This window comes from Drepanopeziza brunnea, assembly GCF_022702325.1.
Source record: "Drepanopeziza brunnea f. sp. 'multigermtubi' strain 214-2 chromosome Unknown ctg11, whole genome shotgun sequence".
Lineage (NCBI taxonomy): Eukaryota > Fungi > Ascomycota > Leotiomycetes > Helotiales > Drepanopezizaceae > Drepanopeziza > Drepanopeziza brunnea.
Window position 1 is genome coordinate 51564 of NW_027094074.1, and position 19622 is coordinate 71185.

Consider the following 19622-nt stretch of genomic DNA (forward strand, 5'->3'; position numbering starts at 1 on the left):
TCTTCTTGCCTTTGCCTGTACCTGATCTCGTGTTCTACTTAGGAGTCCGTTTGAATCTTGCACTCAATTGATTCGGAACACTCGCGATTTACCGGTTACCGGTTACCGGTTCCCGGTTCTAGGACACTGATCTTGCGCATGGCTTGAATTCAGCCACTATGGAGCCATCGGCCCAGCATTTTTGCTTTATGGCCGCCCCGTACTTTCAGGGCTCGCGCACGGAAGCAATCTGCGCTGGGCATAATTTAAGGCGTGGAGGCGTGCGAAAACCGACTGCATTGATGTCGAAGTAGGAGATACCACTACTACAGTCTCGGCTCTTACTATGTCGCAGGCGTAATTGTAATTGTTTACTCTCTTGGGGCTAGGGTAACCAGGAGGCTTAAAGTGGAAAATACTACTACTAATAGCACTACTAGTATCAACTTTGGCGACACCCTCGAGGGTGGAACGGGTGTAAGGATTACAACGATTACAACGATTACGCCTGTACCGCGGGTATCTGGAGACCCCTTCCCCCGCAGCTCCGCACTGCTGTAGATTTGTAAACTCTATCAGCATGAGACGGAAAACACGGTACGAAAGCTGGAACGCCATCTTCTTATCAGGTCGAGTTGAGTCCGATCCGGATTTTTCCCCAGTTCGTGGTAAAGGCGGCAATATAATAAGGTTATGAAACTCAATGTTGACACCGTGACACTGCCACCTACGGCGGTGTGAAACCGACGTCCAAGATGCTCCAAGCCTTCGAGATCCCCCAATCCTCGTTGACCGTCGCACACGGTAATTGAGGGTCTTCTGAAAAGTCGCGTTGCCTTTTATCGCACAATCATCTTCTTAATCTTCTCCTTAGCAATGCTCCCATAGCAATGCTCCAGCCTCCTTAGCAATGGAGTCCAACTTCTGTGCAGACGCCGACAAGTCCTTTGGCCCAAATGTACCGTCGGAATGCCGGGGTGGTTTTGATTTTACAATTCTGTTTGAAAATATCTTCTTCGCCTTCCTCCCGGCCACAGCACTGCTTGTTGCCTCTGCAGTTCGCCTTTGGGGGCTCCGCTGCGTGGATACGGTTGCTTTCAAACCCCTGCTCCAGATCATCAAGCAGGTGCGTCGTACCCAAGAAGTTAATCCGAACAGAGGGCTGATACTCGACCATCAAGTGTGTCGCCATCGCCGATTCCATTATCCGGCTGGTCACTCTGGTCTTGTGGGCGTTGCCGTCCTCGTTTCGAACCAAATGGTCACTGCCATCGGCGACTCTCAGCCTGCTAGCATCGCTGTCGGTATGTATCCTGTCGTACAGTGAAGGACGAAAGTCTATCAGGCCATCGATTGTCCTGAATGTCTACCTGTTCTTCGCAAGTCTCTTCGACATTGTGCAGCTTCGCACGCTCTGGCTTGCAAGCTCTTACGCCGGCCTCCAACGTATCGCCACTTCGGACTCGGTGGGCTTGGCTTTGAGAATTCTCCTGCTAATCCTGGAGGCTATCCCCAAGCAAGAACGCGAGGTCCATGTATCACCAGAGGATACAGCTGGGCTGTACAGCTTGAGAACCTTCTGGTGGCTCAACCGCATTCTTTTGCTGGGACGTACTAAACAGTTGGAGTCCAGTGACTTGTTTCCCATCGACTCGGGCTTAAGAACTTCGCGATACAGCCCACCGCTGAGAACAACATGGAAAACGGGTGCGTTGCTCTACATCTTGAAGAACGTGCGCTGAGACAATACAGTTGACCGCAATCAGAAGTATGCGCTACTAGGCGCGGTGGTCACTACTCTGAAATGGCCAGTTCTTGCTCCCGTCGTCCCTCGTCTCGTTCTCATCGGGTAAGTAAATGCAACTGACCCCTTCCTTCGAGGCCCAAGCGAGAATACTTCCTAATGAACTTTCTGCCACTCCTAGATTCACTTATGCTCAACCACTACTCATCAAACGTGCACTGAACTATGTTGCGAAGGGTGAATCTGAAGAAAAAAACATAGGATATGGACTCATCGGAGCCACGGTTCTGGTGTATTGTGGCCTTGCAGTAATACTACCCCCTCCATCCAGGGAAATCCACTCTGACACTACAGATTTTCAACGGCTATTACAACCATTTGCTTTACCGCAGTATCACTCTGATCCGCGGATCTCTGATCGACATTGTTTATCACAAGTCGTTGGAGATTGAACTTACGGCAGCCCAGGAAGCAGCCCCAGCAGGCAAGTCGTTATTTCCATCTGATTCTAAAAACGTCATTATTGTCTTGCGTCCTGAGTGAAGAGACCCTTCCCTTTCCTCTTCATTAGCACTCTGGGTACCAGTAGAAGTGTGCTGATCACAACACAGGACTTGTCACCGCCGACATCGATCAATTAACTCCAACCATTGAGAAGATACACTCTCTATGGGCGAGTATAATTGAACTTGGGATAGGGACATACCTACTGCAAATAGAAGTCGGTTGGGCCTGTACAGGGCCTATCATAGTTACACTCTGTAAGCATTCACTAACAGAGGAAGTATGTCAACTGACGAGTTATAAAGTCTGTACTGTAGCAACTTCCTACGTTTCCAAATTATTACCAGCCCGACAAAAAACATGGAACCAAGCGGTACAGAAGCGTGTCGGTCTGACCTCAACAATGCTTTCCAACATGAAGACTGTCAAGATGATGGGCTTGTCTAGCTACATTGCCACAACACTTCAGGCTGCTCGTATTACAGAGTTAGATGCATCTGGCGCGTTCCGACGATGTATGTCAGTTGTAAATGTGTTAGGTACGATCCGTCAGAAACATTCAACGAAAACAAATAAATAACCAGCTTGCAGTGCTTATTCCGAAACAACTCTCGGCCCCAGTTACCCTTACGCTTTACGTCCTTGCTGTCGAGCATGGATCAGGAGCAGGCAAACTCTCAGCATCACGAGCATTCACAGTCCTTACTATTGTCGAACTAATCACAGGCCCTCTTAGTCTGGCCTTGATGTCTATCACAAGCATTACCAGATCATTAGCATGCTTGGACCGAGTTCAAACATATTTAAAGTCTCCCGATAAGGCAGATGGACAGCCTCAAACGCCGATGTCTCACGAGATATGCAACGTCTACAAGCTCCCTGACAGCGATGCTTCGATTACAGAAAAGACCAGATCATTGGATTACAACATCATGATATCGATCAAAGATGCCGCCTTCGGGTACAAAGGGGCTGAGAGTCCGGCTCTGGAATCAATATCCTTCGACGTGCTTCGTCACTCAATTACAGCCATTGCCGGTTCCGTCGGCAGTGGGAAGAGCACGCTCCTGAAGTCGATTCTCGGAGAACTCGAACTCCGGGCAGGAGAAAAATCCGTGCTCTCTGCACGCATTGCCTATTGCGATCAAACCCCTTGGGTCCAAAACGGAACCCTTCGTAGCTGCATTATTGGGACCTCAAAGTTTGACTCGTCATGGTTCGACGAAGTCGTCAACGTTTGTGCATTAGAGGAAGATTTCAGTGTTCTGGCGGACGGGCATGACACCATGGTTGGTAGTCGGGGAATTGCTTTTAGTGATGGACAGAGACAGAGGCTGGTTCGTATTGACTGCAGTCCTTATTTGGAATGTAGCTAACTGTATTTCGAGGCACTTGCAAGGGCGCTTTATTCTCGGGCGCCATTGTTGATACTTGACGATGTTTTCAGGTCACTGGATGCAAGAACGGCGATGAAGATTTCGGAACGCCTCCTTTCTCCAAATGGACTGATCAGACGATGCAATCTGACTGCTGTCATCATAACACAACACGGTTTGTCTGCTAGCTCTCCTATTCGTGTTTTCTCGCTAAACAAACCAACAGCCCGTCATCTTGCCATTGCCGACCAAGTGATTGTCCTGGAAAAAGGTACCATCAGTCAGCTTGGTAGTTTCCAGAATTTGAAGTCGCGGGGAGGATATATCCAGGATTCTGCTGCTCAAGAGGATTATAGCGACCATCATCAAGAAGTCCAATCCAGTGGTTCGAAGACTTCTGCAATACGGAAGCCTGGGCCGAAATCGAAGCTACCTAATACGGCGGGAACAAGCGTGATTGGAAGCCGCGAAAAATCTGTCTATTCTCTCTACCTAAGACACGTCGGTGCACTGAGGGTAATTGTATTATTGATTGCGGTCATGGCCTTAGCACTTGCTACCCGACTTCAACGTAAGATCAATGACCCAATCTTGGATCGTTCGAGACTAACTTTCAAGGTATCCTGGTTCAATGGTGGACGGAGGCTGACGGCCGGCGCCAATCGACGTACATTGGCCTCTACTTTTTCCTCGCTATTGGGGCTTGCTTGAGTTTTACATTCTTCTTCTGGTCAGTACTTCTAGCGAACAAACTTTCTAGGCTGACTTTGGAAGGTGGATGTGGATGTCGGTTGTACCAGCGACTGCTGGAGGACTACATGAGCAATTACTGAGTTCGATTATGAAGTGAGTTTGAAATCTCAAAAAACATGCTCAGATTTAACACGTTGCAGCGCTCCCCTCTCATACTTCACAACGGTAGATTCAGGAATAATTCTGAACCGATTCAGTCAAGACATGGCTGTTATCAATGGAATGCTTCCAGTGAACATCTTCCAGGCGATCTCCAGTAAGTACCAACCAGTATCTGGGAATTCTCAGCTAACAGACCCGATAGTTTTCATGATCTGCCTGGTCCAGCTGGCGTTTATCGCTTACGGCTCCAATTATCTGGCAATCGCGGTTCCTGTCACTCTGATAGTACTATGGATCCTCGTCCGCTACTACCTCTTGACCTCTCAGCAGCTCCGCGTCATCGAGCTCGAACTCAAAGCTCCAATCTACACAAGCCTGACGGAGACCAAGGAGGGATTGGCCACCATTCGAGCATTCGGATGGCAGTCCGCCTTCGAAATGGCGTTCCAAACTCGGATTGATGAGTCCAAGAAAGCGATTTATATGCTTTTCATGATCCAGAGATGGCTGAACTTCGTCCTCGACCTCGTCGTTGCTGGGTTGGCCACGACGCTGGTGACTCTGGCGACACAACTACGCGATCAGACAGACGCAGCAACACTTGGAGTTGGTCTGTCAAGTGTGATTGGGTTCAGTCTGAACATGTCGCAGCTCATTGTTTGCTACACAGAGCTGGAGAACTCACTTGGAGCAATCAGCAGAATCAAAGATTGTGTTGATAATGTCGAGGCGGAGGACTCTTCCGGAAACTCAAAAGAGCCACCCGATGGCTGGCTAGGTAGTGGAGCTATCGAGTTCAAGAACGTCACGGCGAGTTATAAGTTTGTGAAGCCCCTCGCTGAATCAAGAGCAAATGCTAATCAGACCATCAGTGATAACGATAGTCCAGCGCTTAACGAAATATCATTCAATGTTCTACCTGGTCAAAAGATCTGCATCTGTGGCAGGACAGGCTCTGGAAAATCAACTTTGGTATCGACATTGCTTCGTCTTCTAGAGGTCTCGGAGGGAATGATTGTCGTCGATGGTGTCGACATATCCACTCTCCGACCCGAGGCTGTTAGGAAGAGTATCAACGTCATCCCACAGACGCCATACTTCCTCCCAGGATCAGTACATCTGAATCTCCCGAGCTTGGCGCAGGATGAAGATGCCGTGATCACAGCGTTGCAGAAGGTAGGTCTCTGGGACCTGATCTCTGCACGAGGCGGCTTGGAAGCAGACATCTCGAAGATCGGGCTCTCTCACGGACAACAGCAGTTATTCTGCTTGGCGGCGGCCATGTTGAAAAAATCCAAGATAGTGCTGATTGATGAGGCGACCAGTGGGGTAGACAGCGAGACCGAGCGTAGGATGGACGACTTGATCCGCGAAGAATTCAGAGGCTGTGTTGTTATCAGTATCTCCCATCGCCTAGCAGCGGTGATGGATTTTGACCAGGTTGTGGTGCTGCATCAAGGTAGATGCGTAGAAATTGGGGAACCCAAGGTTTTATTGGAGAAGCGAGGCGAGTTTTGGAAGTTGCTGCATCCATAGCCTAATGATTATATGGCGCGGATTTCTCGATGCTTTTCGCAGCAGCTAGAGTCTCAAGACAGCCAAGCCCATTGACACAGTGCCCATCATCCATCCTCTCTCATACTTAGCAGATGACTACCACGATCTCGGAAATAGTCTTCCAAGGTGGCAAAATGGAAAAACAGTAGCGCACAACGTTGCGATCAGCCGACAACTCCACCTTTGCCCGAGTTGGCGGGTTCGTACGGGTCATCCCAGCAAGACAATGTTCGGCCCAAAAGACGACAACAGCATCCTGTCTTTACTGCATTTGAGATCCTTCAGGCGAGGATGAAGTTCAGTCCTTGTTTAGGTATCCCCAAGCTCCCAGATGACCTTTCAAATCTGACTGTTGACATTCGCTTGTCATGCCCCTTTCGGTAAACATCCATGAAGGCACTCACTGGTGCGTGCTACATGTGAATCACTTACTTACCAAGCGGCCCAGGGATAAAGATCACCACCCCTCCACCCTCCTCCGACTTTCGAGCATTTCCTTTTTTCGATCAGATTGAATTTCTATTGAAACCTCATCTGAGTCATCTCGCCGCGGCTCAAGTCATCACGAAACCCCACGATTCCACCTCCCAGTTGCAGTGGCACGACCACTGTGCCGTAAGTGCAGGCACGAGGCCTTGGAACTTGGACACGCATATAGGTTACACTCGTTACCTCGTGACCTCTGGTTCCCTTCTTGGCAGATCTGCCTTTAAGACCTCTTCTCCTGTATCTACCTAGTTCTCTTTCCTCTCTTCATCTTTTCTGTCTCGGTACAGGGCGTACTCCTAGAGGTAGTAATCAACACTGCCTTTGACAGCTGTAACAGGCGCACGGCTACATAACTTGATTGTTTAACCTTCTCAGAGAGTCAAAGGCTTGCGACGCCTGATTGAGCGGCCATAGTATGTGAGATTTACCGTAGGTAATCATAAATTCAAATTCGGTTACATACACCATTAATCTGTTACAGGTAACACACGCTCTACGACCCCATACTTACATCCAAATGCCCTCGAGGCGTCCCCCATCTTGGCAGCTCTTCCACGTTCTCTCTTCTTTCCACGTCTATACTGAAGACCGAGATCTTAAGGCTTGGGACAGCGGTATTTGGCACTTCGGTATTATTGAGCAGACTGACTCGGTAACTGAGCTTGCTGGCCAAGTAAGGCGTCACGTTATCGGGGGCGAGACTCCTTACCAACCCGCTCCTGACATCCTCCTGCAATCTCTCCGTTAGTGGAATCGTCGCAGTGACGAGCTGATCTACGTTCTTATCATCAATGGCGTTGGGGGGCGAGGACGTAGCCTTGACGAAGATGCAATGCGTCGCAACCAGGTTGGGCTCGAATGACCAGGAGGACGGGTCCCGGTTGAAGGAGCCGATGAAAATGTGAATGTAGAAGGGAACACCCAGAGCATGCTTCTTGACGCGAATATTGGCAATCCACTCCGGCTCTTTATCCGCTGTGTTATTCGCATCACGTCGTCGGACCTTGGATTCTGCATCGACCGGGGGGCCGTAGAGCTTGTTTGTAGCTGCGATAACTTGATTGCGAACATTGATACTATCGTACTTGGCAGTTTCCGGGTAGGTGTATCCAAAGATCTCAGTGGTTCGAACAGTATCTGATGTCCAAAATGCCCCAGACAGATCCTTGTGGAATGGAGTCAACGGGGTGTTGACGTCTTGCGTATCACCAAATGATGCCGTGAACGTGTTGAAGATGGCCGGCTCCGGCACAATGTAGCTGTCCGGATTAATGGCCTGCCACATGGCGAAGACACGATCAATCATTGCGTGGTGCAGCCAGAACAGAGGGTCGAAAGCTGAGTAGTTGATGTATGTCATATGCCCGCCGCTGCCTATCAAGCCGTGGACTTGATCGTGGATGCTCTCCAGGGAATCGTAATGCTCTGGGTTGATGGACGATATCCATGCTTCATTGCTGAATGTCGTATAGTCATGGTACATAGTGAGCAGATTGTAGAGGCGACTGCGGAAGGACGCTGCACTGTTGTCGAGCTGCTCAGCAACGAGATTATTCTGAGAGATTGGAAATGGACCTTGAATCTTTGGGTACCGCATCGTCTGATTGAATTTGTCGAACTTTGCCAATGTCAGTAGATATGTTCTGCCAGACATTTCTTCACGTACTGGTGGATTTGGTAGTTGTAATGGGTCCAAGGGCTGAAAGCGGTAGCTGTAAAGCGGATTTGCAATTGTTTGAACACCCGCGGGACCATCTACAGAAATCGAAGGAGATCCTCCAACACTTTGAGGGTAGATGCTGGCCCCATCAGCCGGCAACGCTGCCCAATCCCAATATGGTATTCGGAAATTTGCTGCCGCAGCCACGTACTGATCTCGGACTGAACCTGCGGAGAACTGGTTGGCGATGCGCTGGACATGTTCGTAGAGTACTTGCTGAGATCTGATGAGTACACTATGTGACAAGTTGTTCCGTAACCGTACGGGGGGCTGACCTCGTATAGAGCAAGATATGGGCGATGCCATGTCGGAAATAGGATCGATACATGGTTGCAATACCCGTTCTGATCATTTCCTGGCCTCGGCTGGACATTGTCAAATGGAATAAAAGGTCGGCCATGAATTCCTGTGTTGGTCGGTTCGTTAGTTTACCTCCGCGGGGCAAGATTTGGACAGCATACCGGCTATCTGATACCAAGACAGCATCTCTGTCTGCGGTGCATACTGCATCATATCCAGCCCCAGAATGTACAAAGTCCACGCCACAGGATCTTTCTCCAGCTCCCTCACCTCCAATCGCAACGGCGCCGATCCATTCTGCCCGGTTCCTGTCTGCGCACCTGTGACCGCGATAAAGGCAGTGTTCTGGCGTTTCGAAAATTCCGGGGGGTATGCGCCGTAGTCGTAGGAAGGGTATGCTGCCAGTTGAAGAGTCGGCGGCGCGGTTCCTGGGCGAGGGAAGATGGCGCAGAGGATAGCCAGCAAGGTGAAGAGTGGAAGAACAGGCATGCCGTGATCACCGGTATCAAACGAAGCGTAAGTTGGAGAAGCTCTCTCCTCGGGCTACAATTGAAGAGATGTTCGTTTTGTGTTTGACGGATTGTTTTGATGGCCGAAGCGAAACGAGAGAAGGATGGGACGCAGAGAGTACTGGAGAGCTGACGAGCGAGCGACTAAGCTACTGAACGAGTATCCAAAAGCGAGCGTTTTCCAAAAGTTGTCTATCTATCAACAGTCTAGCATGCCGGGAGAAGAGTTGAAGTCTGCGCGGTGGAACAAACGAAGGTTCATTGTCGGTATACCGCGAAGAAGGAGCTACCCGTCCACGGGCGATGTAAGACAAGAGTGCAAGATCTCCTTGATTGAGACTTCACCATCCACTCGAATTGTTCTTTCGTTCTTCCAGAGATATTGCATCCCAGGGGGCCACCTTGAAACCGGGCATTTCTTTGACCCGCTGCATCCGAGGACAGCACTGCAAGGACCGTTGGGTGTAAATCAACGGTCCTGGGATCTGTGCAATAGCGTACGAGTATCGGAAGAGGAGCTCGAACTTTTGTGTGATGCTTCCTCGAAGGAAGAAGGGAAGAAAAAGACTTCGTGTGTAAAGGCTGAAGCGAGATGCAGGAGGCCATTGTTGGCCCAGGGGCATATGTTCCACAACTGCAAGCCGCCGGAGACTTGTTTGCTGTATTATGATGCTGCGTAAGCGATGTCCTGAGAAGGATCGATTGACGCCCAGCGATATCAAAGCGAAAGGGGAGGGGGCCGATGAACATTTATATCATTAACATCAACTTCGCCTGCAATGAGTTCAAGCAGGTCTAAATATTTTCCCAGCCAGCCAGACAGACAGCGCTCCCATGAATGCCGTACAACCTAAACGCCGCCCATCGCAGTAGTAAGACTTGCTCACGGTCCGACATTATACTTGAGCTTGATACCCATGGCAGCGAGTTCAACATCCAGATACTTCAAAACAGCAGGCACAGCGACAATCGTCGTGTGCTCGCCCCCAGCCCATCTCTGACCCTCTGCATCCTCCCATATTTCGGCCCCACCGGTGGAGTCTTCGGCTCTATGCGCGCACCTCCTACATCTGACGACGCCGGTGCCCCTTAACCGGTTTGTTGCGAAGGCCCAGAAGGTCGGCTGTATCGACATGAAAGTGCCGCACTGTTTGCAGATCCAGGAGCGCGAGTAATCAGAGCAGTTGAGCAAACGGTCTTGCAGCAAAAAGGCGGTACCGTGAGCAAGTAGAGAATCACGCTCCATTTCTCCGACACGGATACCGCCGCCCTTCTTTCTACCTTTGGCAGGCTGGCGGGTCAATGGAGTGATTGGTCCCGTGCTTCGGACTTGGAACTTGTCGTTCACCATGTGGCGCAGACGCTGGTAATAGACGAGCCCGATGTAGATGTCGCAGTGAAGCTCCTCGCCAGTGATGCCAGAATACATCGGCTCGTTCCCGTAGTAATTGTACCCAGCCTTCATCAGCTGATGGCCGAAGTAATCACCAGCCGTGTTCTCCTCATCGAATCGGAAGGGCGTGCTGTCTTGTGCGAGACCATGGAGAGCACCAGCCTTGCCGGCAAGCGACTCGATAAACATGCCGATGGTCATTCGCGACGGGAATGCGTGAGGGTTGATGATAACATCGGGCTGCATTCCCGATTCCGTGAAGGGCATGTCGACGCTGGGCCACTTCTGGGAGACGACCCCCTTCTGTCCGTGGCGAGATGAGAACTTGTCTCCGACGACTGGAGAACGGGGGATGCGGAATTTGATAGAGCAGACTTGCAGCGGTTCGGCGCCGTTTTCATTTCCGATCAGCCTCACCTCGTCGATGAAGGCCATCTCACCATCCTTATACTTCTCGAAGTGGGTGATGCCGTCTTTATTGACGAGTTTGCCTTCAGCATCCCGAGAGACGGTGTGCCATGCACAAAGCATGTCGCCTTCCCGAACGAGACGTCCGATGCGAGGGAGACCATCCTCGTCGATCATGGCCTTGACCCGGGCTTTGACCTCGGACCCGGGGGCAAATCCGAAGAGTTTTTCGACGTTTTTCGAAGATCTCGAGTTGTTACCCTCCCTAATATTCACCTTCTTGACCTTGTACACCGTACCATGACCGAATCCACGCTCGTGGGAGCCTTTGTTGATTATCATGGCGTCGTCCATATCATATCCGGTGTACGAAATGACAGCGACGACAGAATTCATCCCGTTGGGAAAGTTATCAAATCCGTACTCGTTGTGTAGAGGCGCGCGCACGATGGGTGTTTGTCCAGTCTGCAGTCGGTAGGTCTTGTTGTCTGATCTGTACCGGGTAGCTGTCCCTGGTGTTCCCATCGACTGTTTGGCCATCTGGCATTGGTACATATTTCGGGGAGACTGGTTGAAGTCGGAGAAGGGCGTCATGTTGGCAAGAATGGAGAGAATATTGGTGGGATCGAATTCGACGTGGGTTGATTCCCCGGATATGATCTCGGGCTCGGTGACAGCGATGGACATGAACGGCTGTTCTTGAGGTCCGATGAGATCCTCGGCATCCAGGGGAAGATACTTGACGGGTCGGACCATCCGGGATGGAGTTGCCGACATGTAGATACCTGGGTATTGGCCACCGTGGGAGTTTGGAACCCAGCAGATCTCCAAGTCTTTGGGGACATTGCGGCGTCCCTCAACTTTCCAAAAGCGAAGAGTGTCTGCAATCATTATTGCCTGCTTTGGGGTACACCATCCGAGGATCCTGCCATCGAGCGTCACAACCACCGCCTCCTTGGTCGAAGCAGATCCCGCGCCCACGATACCCAACTCCACAACCAGCGCCGGTAATGCCGAAACATCAGAAGCACTCGTGAGGATTCTGCACTTGTGCGAAAGGTGGTTCAGCAGACCACAGGGGCTCCCATCGGGAGTGTGGACAGGGCACAAGAACCCCCAACTCTCTGGCAGCAGCTTTCGGACAGTGGTGGTCTTCAGCTGTGCGAAGAAACTACCTCTGTGAACCATGCGGAAATGACTGATGAATCGCAAAAAGTTGATCTTCTCGGCGACGACTGTGAAACCAGAAACTTGCTGCAAATCCAGGCCCGTCGGACTGACCAGATTTCCGGTGGACAGGAAGTACTCAAGAGCACCTCCCAAGTTTTCATTCGTCTTCCCACACAGCTTGACAGGGAATTGCTTTAGAAACTCCGGCGTCGTAAAGTTATTCTCGGGGCTTTTCCGGACGTACTGGCGTATCGCAAGCCTCAGCTGTCTTGTCATCCAATCATCTAGTCGCTCCTTGATGATCATGCCATAGAGGAAACCACCCAGTAGAATCTCTTGATGCTGTACGGCATCAGGGTTGTCCACAGCGCAGTCTCCAGCGACTAACGCATACAACTTTCTGGTCATGAAAAGAAGCATCTTGAACTTGTCGCTGTCTTGGACATGCGTGACATTGACATTACCGAGGTGGACCAGAACAATTTTTCGCAGGAATTCGGTTCCACAATCATAATTCGACATGTTGTCCGGAACTCCCAGAACGGGTCGGAACAACCCTCCCAGGTATGCCCGGGTCTTGCTCTTCGTGTGGAGGCCAGAGGCCTTGTGTGTCCGTAGCAGCACCTCAACTCGATCTGTCAAGAATGAGTTGTTCGCTCCCTCGGACCCAGCAGCCCCAACCAGACCCTCAAAGATCTCCCGATCATTCGTCTCCGTCAAAGCCTTCAGCAAAATCATAACTGGTATCAGGTATTCGGCCTTGCGCCACGAGAATCGGAAAATAACGTTGCCGTCGTTGAGGTAGTGGAGAACATTCGTCTGGGATGTTTGATCCGGGCGGACTGATCGCATGAGCATTCCATATTTCGTGTACTCTTTTCCTCTGTTTCTGAAGGACGGGCGCTCGATTGCCATGGGGAAATTCCTCCTATTCACAAGCAAGAGGCGGATAATCTTCTCGATCCCATTCACCACGAAGTATCCGCCCAGCTCCTCGGCCTCCTCCTTCCGTTCTACCAGCTGAGCAGGCGTGTTATTCTCCAGGTGACATCGTGTGCCCTGTACAAGGTCAGTTCTCTTTTCTTTTTCTTTTCATTCTTTTCAAACACCTCTTTCTTTTTCCTACTCGCTGGGTGGGCCACTCACCATCACCATCAAGGGCAATTTCCCGAAGCCCCGGACGAAAGTCTGTGGGTCTCCATTGTTGATCCTGAACTCGAACTGCACAGCCATGTCGGCTCGGTAGGTGACATGGCGCTCTCTACATTCTGATGGTAGGATTTCGCGGTTCCTGGTGGAGTACTTGTTGTGTGGGGGCAGCATCGGCCTGCTCAGAAAGAACTGCACGGCTCTGAGGCTCAGGGAATTCTTGCCCGCGGGCCCCTCTCTGTCGTCTCCATCGAAGTAAACCTTCTCTCCAATATCGAGGAGGCCCTGTGCGATGGTTCCATTCTCCCCAAACAACGCGTTGAAGGACTCGATATGGGGGGCGACGGCATCTTTGAGGGCTGGATATGCCGAGTGGTCTTGGGGGGGGTTTCGGAAGAGATTTTCACGGCGCAGGGTATCGTATTCAACCGACCATTTGGTATCGGTGCCGCCGCTGGAGGATAATGCCGAGCGGGACATTTTGATGTTGAGTGTTCGCTCTGGGAGAGATGTTTGGGGAATTTTTAATTTTTTTTCCGTTGCCTCTACTCGCCAAGCAAAGGCGGGGCGAGGCAACGGCAATCTTAGCGCGGCGGGAGGGGCGGGGCGGCTTATCGGTGAGGAAATCCGTAGTGCCTGGCGGCTGGCCCTAAGTAGTTGTAATATCTACTACCCAAAACCTACAACCAACAATCTGCAACCTACAACCCATACACAAGCTTCAACAACGACGACGACGACAACAAATCCACAACAACAGCAACCTTCCCACCGATTCAAGAACAACCAAGTTGGAGTGAGAGTCGATAGGCAGGAATCTGATCGCGATTATAATACGCAGACAACGTTCCAGGTTCGTGTACCTCCCCCGGGGCGCTAAATATTCTTCTTGCGATCAGGTTTGGCGAAACCCAACTGCCTCCTCCATGCGCGATGGCTGGTGACGGCGGGATGTGCAATGCCATCTATTCATTCCATCGCGGGCGGCTGACGGCGGGCGGAAGGCTTTGGTGGCCATTTATTTCCCTGCGAGCGAGGAGCGCGTTGAACACCACCTCCCTACCTGCATACCCTTCCTCACTCTGGATCACCTACCTGCATACACATCTATACATAGACACAGACACCTGCACCTACACCTGACATATGTATGTAACCACCTTTCAGAGTCGGGCTAACAAGCATGCAGTGAGCATCCCCATATCCCGACCAAGATCATCAAAATCAAACACCGACAAAGCAAAAAAAGAAGAAAATACACGCCTCGATCTCGCCCACTCCCTCACCTACCTTCGCGGAACGAGTCGCACAGTCATGGCAGGCCTTTTCAAACGGGTCTACGATTGGCTGTTGAGGTTGTTCTGGTCAGTCGCTGCTACCCATCTCCTCCATGTCGGCGTATCCCACTCCCGCGGGAAGCAGATGATCCCCCCGACAGGATGCTGACCCGGATATGGAAAACAGGGCCACCGAGATGGATATCACCATGATCGGGCTGCAGAATGCTGGCAAGACGTCGCTGTTGAGAGTACTGGCGGTAAGAGCTGCCCTGTCCTCCCTCCTCGACGGACGCTGATTGTGTATTGCATGCAGGGCGGCGAATTCACCCTCGAGTACGTTTCCCATCCTTGTGCAACCACAGCGTGCAGTGGCAGATCCCAACCGTCCTCTCCCCCCAACTTCATCCCCCCGACCGACAAATAATCCCCCCCGGCTGACCATACTCGCTGCCTCGCGTAGCTCCATCCCGACAGTTGGTTTTAACATGAAGCGTGTGCAGAAAGGCCATGTGACGCTCAAGTGTTGGGATCTCGGCGGCCAGCCCAGGTTTCGGTCCATGTGGGAGCGATACTGCCGGGGGGTGAATGCCATCGTGTTCATCGTGGACTCGGCCGATACCGATGCTTTGCCAGTCGCAAAGGACGAGCTCCATCTGCTCCTTGAGAAGCCTGTGCTGGAGGGCATCCCACTGTTAGTCCTAGGTAACAAGTCGGACCTCCGTGATCATCTGTCCACGGACGAGCTGATCGATGCGCTGGATCTGAAGGCCATCTCCCACCGTGAAGTGAGCTGCTATGGCATCAGTGCCAAAGAGGAGACCAATCTAGACGCCGTATTGCAGTGGCTTGTCGCGCGTGCCAGCAAGTAGGGTTCCATATCTCATGCAAAAAAGAAGAACCATCGGAACGGATGGATTCCATAATGACGAATGATAACATAATGGGGGAAAGACAAAAATTCCCCCTCGGGTCTGCAAGGACCCCGCATATAACTCCTCGGCGCACGGCTACCACTCTTACCTTCTCCTACTCGACTTCTCGTGGATTCTCGACATACGAAAGGGGTTTCTTTGCCTGTCTCGCTACTCTTCCACGCACCATGTGCGCCACGACTCGACGACCTTGATGACCAGCAGCGTTGTGTGTTCCTTCGCATCGAATTGGTACTGGCCTCGCTTGAGGTTGGCCATTCGACTTTCTTCCCTTGTTCCTTTCTTCCTCGTTTTTAGGCATCAGCGTGGCTTCGCGGGGTGCGAGGAGGGCCCAGGTCTCTCTCTCTTGGTTGGCGGAGCTTTGTTGTTGTTGAAGGCATCGCTGGGTGTTGAATGTTGGAGGTAGCGGGGGTAGGGGGTGTAACTCAGTCAGCATCTTCTCACGGAGAGAGACAGCCAGCCGAGGAATCTCAGAGGTCTTCTCGAAATCGATACACGTCGCCGTGAAGTGTAGTGAAGTCAAGGAATTCCTATCCGTGCACCGATTCGGAGGGGGGGAGGAAGGCGTTCGAAGATGGCGCTGGCCAAGTGACAGGCTGTTAAGAATGTCTGGAGGAATGAGGTCCTGTCTTTCTGGGCCCGACCACTTCCTCTACTCCCCACTCCGTCACTCGGGCTCCCATGCGCAAAGAAACAAATGGAGGGCGGAGTGAGAAGTCTTTCACATTGTGGAGGAGAGGCAAGTAAATAGATACTCCCCAAGTCCAGTGGGCTTGCGTTGCTGGCAATGCAGATGCAGATGCAGATGCAGATGCAGATGCAACGCACGAACCACCGATGCGCTGGCACTCGAGGCGACGCAGCTGCATGGATGGTCCATGAGGGCACGTGATTGGATGAACAGCATGACGGGGGATGGAGATGGGGATGGGGGATATTCCTTGTCGGGGGGAGTTGACAGGTTGGTGGGGAGGTCATGAGTGATCGGATGGATATACAGCGTGTTGTGTAGGTATATATCTGTATATATCTGTATGTATGAGTAGGCATATGTGTGTATGTGTGTATATGTGCATGTATATATGTACGTATATATGAATGTATATATATGTGTATATCTATGTATATCTATGTCTATCTAGTTGTATGTCTATACATGTCTATATATGTCTATATATATATATATAAGTATCTACATCTGATATCCTGATCTTCATGGGTCATGGGTCATGGTGAGGTCGTGGTCGCTTACTGCCGAGTACCAGTGTCAATACCAATGTCAACATCCACATCCACATCCACATCCATAGGAATACCAATCTCAAGATCTGTCATTCGATTATTCGGGATCACCACTCATTGTCTCTTCTTCACGTCACCCAAACTCTTGTCTGTTGGAAGAAATGATGTAGCCGTGGTGGCTGAGCTTTAGCTTTCCGGGCCCGACACCGTCTTCCTTCCGATCTATTAGTGTAGGGTACCGGTATTTATTGGTGAACAAACACTTTTTCTTATTGCCAGCGACCACATGCCGTTTGTACCTAGGTACGTACGTAGCTGTAGCTGTAGCTGTAGCTGTACAACTCCGACGGGGTCAAAGTAAGTCCGTCCGTATGTTGTCCTTATTCCTTATTACACATACAATAAATCCTACCCATATTCGTATGACAGCGCCACCCGGACCAACAGAGCAAAGCAAGGGAACAGGAAGAGGAAGGGCTGGGCAGCCAAGGCAGTCAGTCTTCATTCACCAACTTCACTGTTTTCCGCTTTCCACCATTCCACCTTCCATCCACCTCCTTCACCACCACCACCACTACCACCACCACATCACCCTCGACCTCAACCTCAATTTCACCCTCACCCTCAACCTCTACCATCCATCATCAATACTGACTGCCCCCGACCCAGTCCTCCACACATCAACATGGCCCCAGCAGACTTTCTAGCAGGTTTATTGGCCAGAGATTTACGGTATATCTTCTCTCTGTCTCTTTCTCTCCCCCTCCCTCCCTCCATCTCTCCATCTCTCCAACTCTTCCCCTTCCCCTGTACTAACTCACAATGCCCGCTCCAGCTGCGACAACAACGGCCAGAATTGCTTCTACCTGGACGACGACGATGACGACCGGGACTTCGAAGATCGCTGGGACAATTGGGGTCGCTGGGTCGCGCTCATTCTCGTCGTCATATTCTTCCTCCTCATGGGCTACCTGTTCTCGTATGTCCCTCTTCCCTCTTCCCACAGATCCCTTCCTCCTCCTCCTCCTCCTCCTCCCACAAGAACTACACGAACCTCCCCAATCTAACATCCCGCGCAGAATAACCCGCCGCCGCCGTCAGCGAGGCTTGGCTCCCATGTACGGAACGGGTTGGATTCCCGGCACCGGCCCCAAGCCGCCACAGGGACAATGGGCGGACGGACGGAACGGAGGACCGAGTCACTACGTTGCCCCTCCGCCGCCGTACATGGGCAACCAGGCCACGGGCACGACGTTCAACAGCAACGACGGGTACTACGGTGGCCACGCCAACCAGGCCGGGGGGGCGGGTATCGAACTCCAACAGCCACAATCGAGTTACCAGCCGCAGCGAGGAGGAGACAATGTCTATACCGCGCCCGCGGGTCCTTCCCCGGGAAAGGGCGATAACTAAGCATACAGAAGTTGCACGAAGGGTTAACGGTCGAGATGGGGATGAATCGCGAGAGCGGAGTTGCAAGCAAGGGTGGAGGCGACCGCTGCCGACGTGAGACGATACCGTGAGATGGAGGATTCTGCTCGCGTTGTTTTGTTTACTCCGAGTTTCCGCGATGGTGGGGGAGATTTGGCACGGCAAACTACCCCGTCGCTCCCAATCGTGTGGCGTGGTCGCGGGGTTCCGATAGATAGAAGCTCCTCTCGTTCTAGGCTTTAGAGAAAGCGTCTCTCGTTCCACGTTTCAGAGAATAATGCAATGTCTCAATCACGTCTCTTGCTTTCTCTCTCTCTCTCTCTCTCTCTCTCTTTCTCTCTCTCTCTCAGCTTGGTTTATTGTGCAATGTGTTTGCATTCTATACATATAGATGTATTACCTCGAACGAGATGACTGGTGCCTGTAACCTTCTGTACTATCACACATCTCACGAGCGGAGGGTTTTCTCGGAGGAGGCACTCTTGTGGCCGTTTTGATGATACGAGAGATGCCAAAGCCAACTAAACTACAATCCAGAAAAACGTAGGGATGGGACTTCTTGGTAGTAGGTGAGAGGAGGGGGGACGATGCGCTACGTACGTACGTGCTCGAGAGCATATTATCTTGGGGACCTTCTGAGTCAAGTCTTATCCTTTGTTTATTTTTTTACTTTTTTTTTTGGTCCTTTCTTTCCTTAGTGTTGATTTATACATATATAAATATATACTGAGAAGAAAAAAACCCATAGCAAAATCCATGATACAGAAATCGCATCTGTTCGTTCGATCGGGACGCAATTCCTACTCATGCCTTCTCGTCGCCCATTCATGCTTTACTTGAGCTGATACCGAGACTGTAGAGAGGAGGCTAGCTCGCTCGAGTAGACAGACTCGGGAGGGTGCGTGTCCGCTATCATGAGAAGATCTGCTTCCGTGACGCTAGCGAGCTTATCTGTTTACCTCGCTTAGAGGCGGACAGCTGCAGTGGCGGAGCTCGTGGTTAGATTTGCAATACGAACTTCGCGACGCAGGGCTGGCTTCCGGGGGCCTTGTAGCCTTGAATCAAGAAAGAAAAAATTAAAAAAAAAAATTAAAAAAAACTATACTTTAAAGAAAGTGTCAATTGCTTCGAGATACAGGTGCGTACTAGTTAGAGCTTTTTCAAACCCTTCTGGCTGCCAAATATATATATATATATATATAATAATAAAATAATGATTCATGATGCCGGTTAGTTCTACGTAGTCTCAAGACTTGTTGTATTCAACATGTCTTTTTCTCCGGCACGACTGATCGATTACAAGCGCATACGGAATTTCGAAGAGGACCTTAAAAGATTGGAGAGAGAGGCTTTCAAGAACTTTCAGGTTCGAGGATCAAGGAAACGACATCCTGTCTCGCAATTAGATCTGGTAGAGTGCGGTCTGGTATAGGTAGATACAGCTACAGCTACAGCTAGCTAACTACCTACATGGGTAGCGAACCTCCATATCCCCTATATACGAACATCCTAAAAGAGTATTATACTTACTCAGTCATTCATTGGCGCATGGAATTCAATTCTAGAAAGCCGCTGGGGCGGGAA

General features: G+C 50.9%; 5 protein-coding genes across 5 annotated transcripts; 3 read left to right on the forward strand and 2 right to left on the reverse strand.

The window, feature by feature from the left end:
* Positions 1 to 734: 734 nt before the first annotated feature.
* Positions 735 to 5994, forward strand: L3040_006301 (uncharacterized protein; the record flags this gene model as incomplete). The annotated part of the gene is made up of 15 exons (XM_066154053.1): positions 735 to 783; positions 879 to 1105; positions 1161 to 1686; positions 1732 to 1828; positions 1905 to 2031; positions 2078 to 2255; positions 2335 to 2484; positions 2533 to 2766; positions 2819 to 3564; positions 3616 to 3778; positions 3830 to 4174; positions 4222 to 4333; positions 4378 to 4449; positions 4497 to 4612; positions 4661 to 5994. 15 exons carry the CDS (start codon positions 735 to 737, stop codon positions 5992 to 5994), a joined length of 4476 nt encoding a protein of 1491 aa, XP_066011044.1.
* Positions 5995 to 6997: 1003 nt separating this feature from the next.
* On the reverse strand, positions 6998 to 9013 carry L3040_006302 (uncharacterized protein; the record flags this gene model as incomplete). The annotated part of the gene is made up of 4 exons (XM_007289088.1): positions 6998 to 8122; positions 8171 to 8440; positions 8500 to 8630; positions 8686 to 9013. 4 exons carry the CDS (start codon positions 9011 to 9013, stop codon positions 6998 to 7000), a joined length of 1854 nt encoding a protein of 617 aa, XP_007289150.1.
* Positions 9014 to 9916: 903 nt separating this feature from the next.
* Positions 9917 to 13633, reverse strand: L3040_006303 (uncharacterized protein; the record flags this gene model as incomplete). The annotated part of the gene is made up of 2 exons (XM_007289089.1): positions 9917 to 13063; positions 13151 to 13633. The coding sequence occupies 2 exons, from the start codon at positions 13631 to 13633 to the stop codon at positions 9917 to 9919; spliced, it is 3630 nt and encodes a 1209-aa protein (XP_007289151.1).
* An 834-nt stretch (positions 13634 to 14467) lies between these two features.
* Positions 14468 to 15302, forward strand: L3040_006304 (uncharacterized protein; the record flags this gene model as incomplete). The annotated part of the gene is made up of 4 exons (XM_007289090.2): positions 14468 to 14517; positions 14618 to 14690; positions 14747 to 14766; positions 14894 to 15302. The coding sequence occupies 4 exons, from the start codon at positions 14468 to 14470 to the stop codon at positions 15300 to 15302; spliced, it is 552 nt and encodes a 183-aa protein (XP_007289152.2).
* Positions 15303 to 17029: 1727 nt separating this feature from the next.
* L3040_006305 (uncharacterized protein) lies at positions 17030 to 18020 on the forward strand (the record flags this gene model as incomplete). The annotated part of the gene is made up of 4 exons (XM_007289091.2): positions 17030 to 17100; positions 17277 to 17339; positions 17443 to 17586; positions 17687 to 18020. The coding sequence occupies 4 exons, from the start codon at positions 17030 to 17032 to the stop codon at positions 18018 to 18020; spliced, it is 612 nt and encodes a 203-aa protein (XP_007289153.2).
* Between the last annotated feature and the right edge of the window lie 1602 nt (positions 18021 to 19622).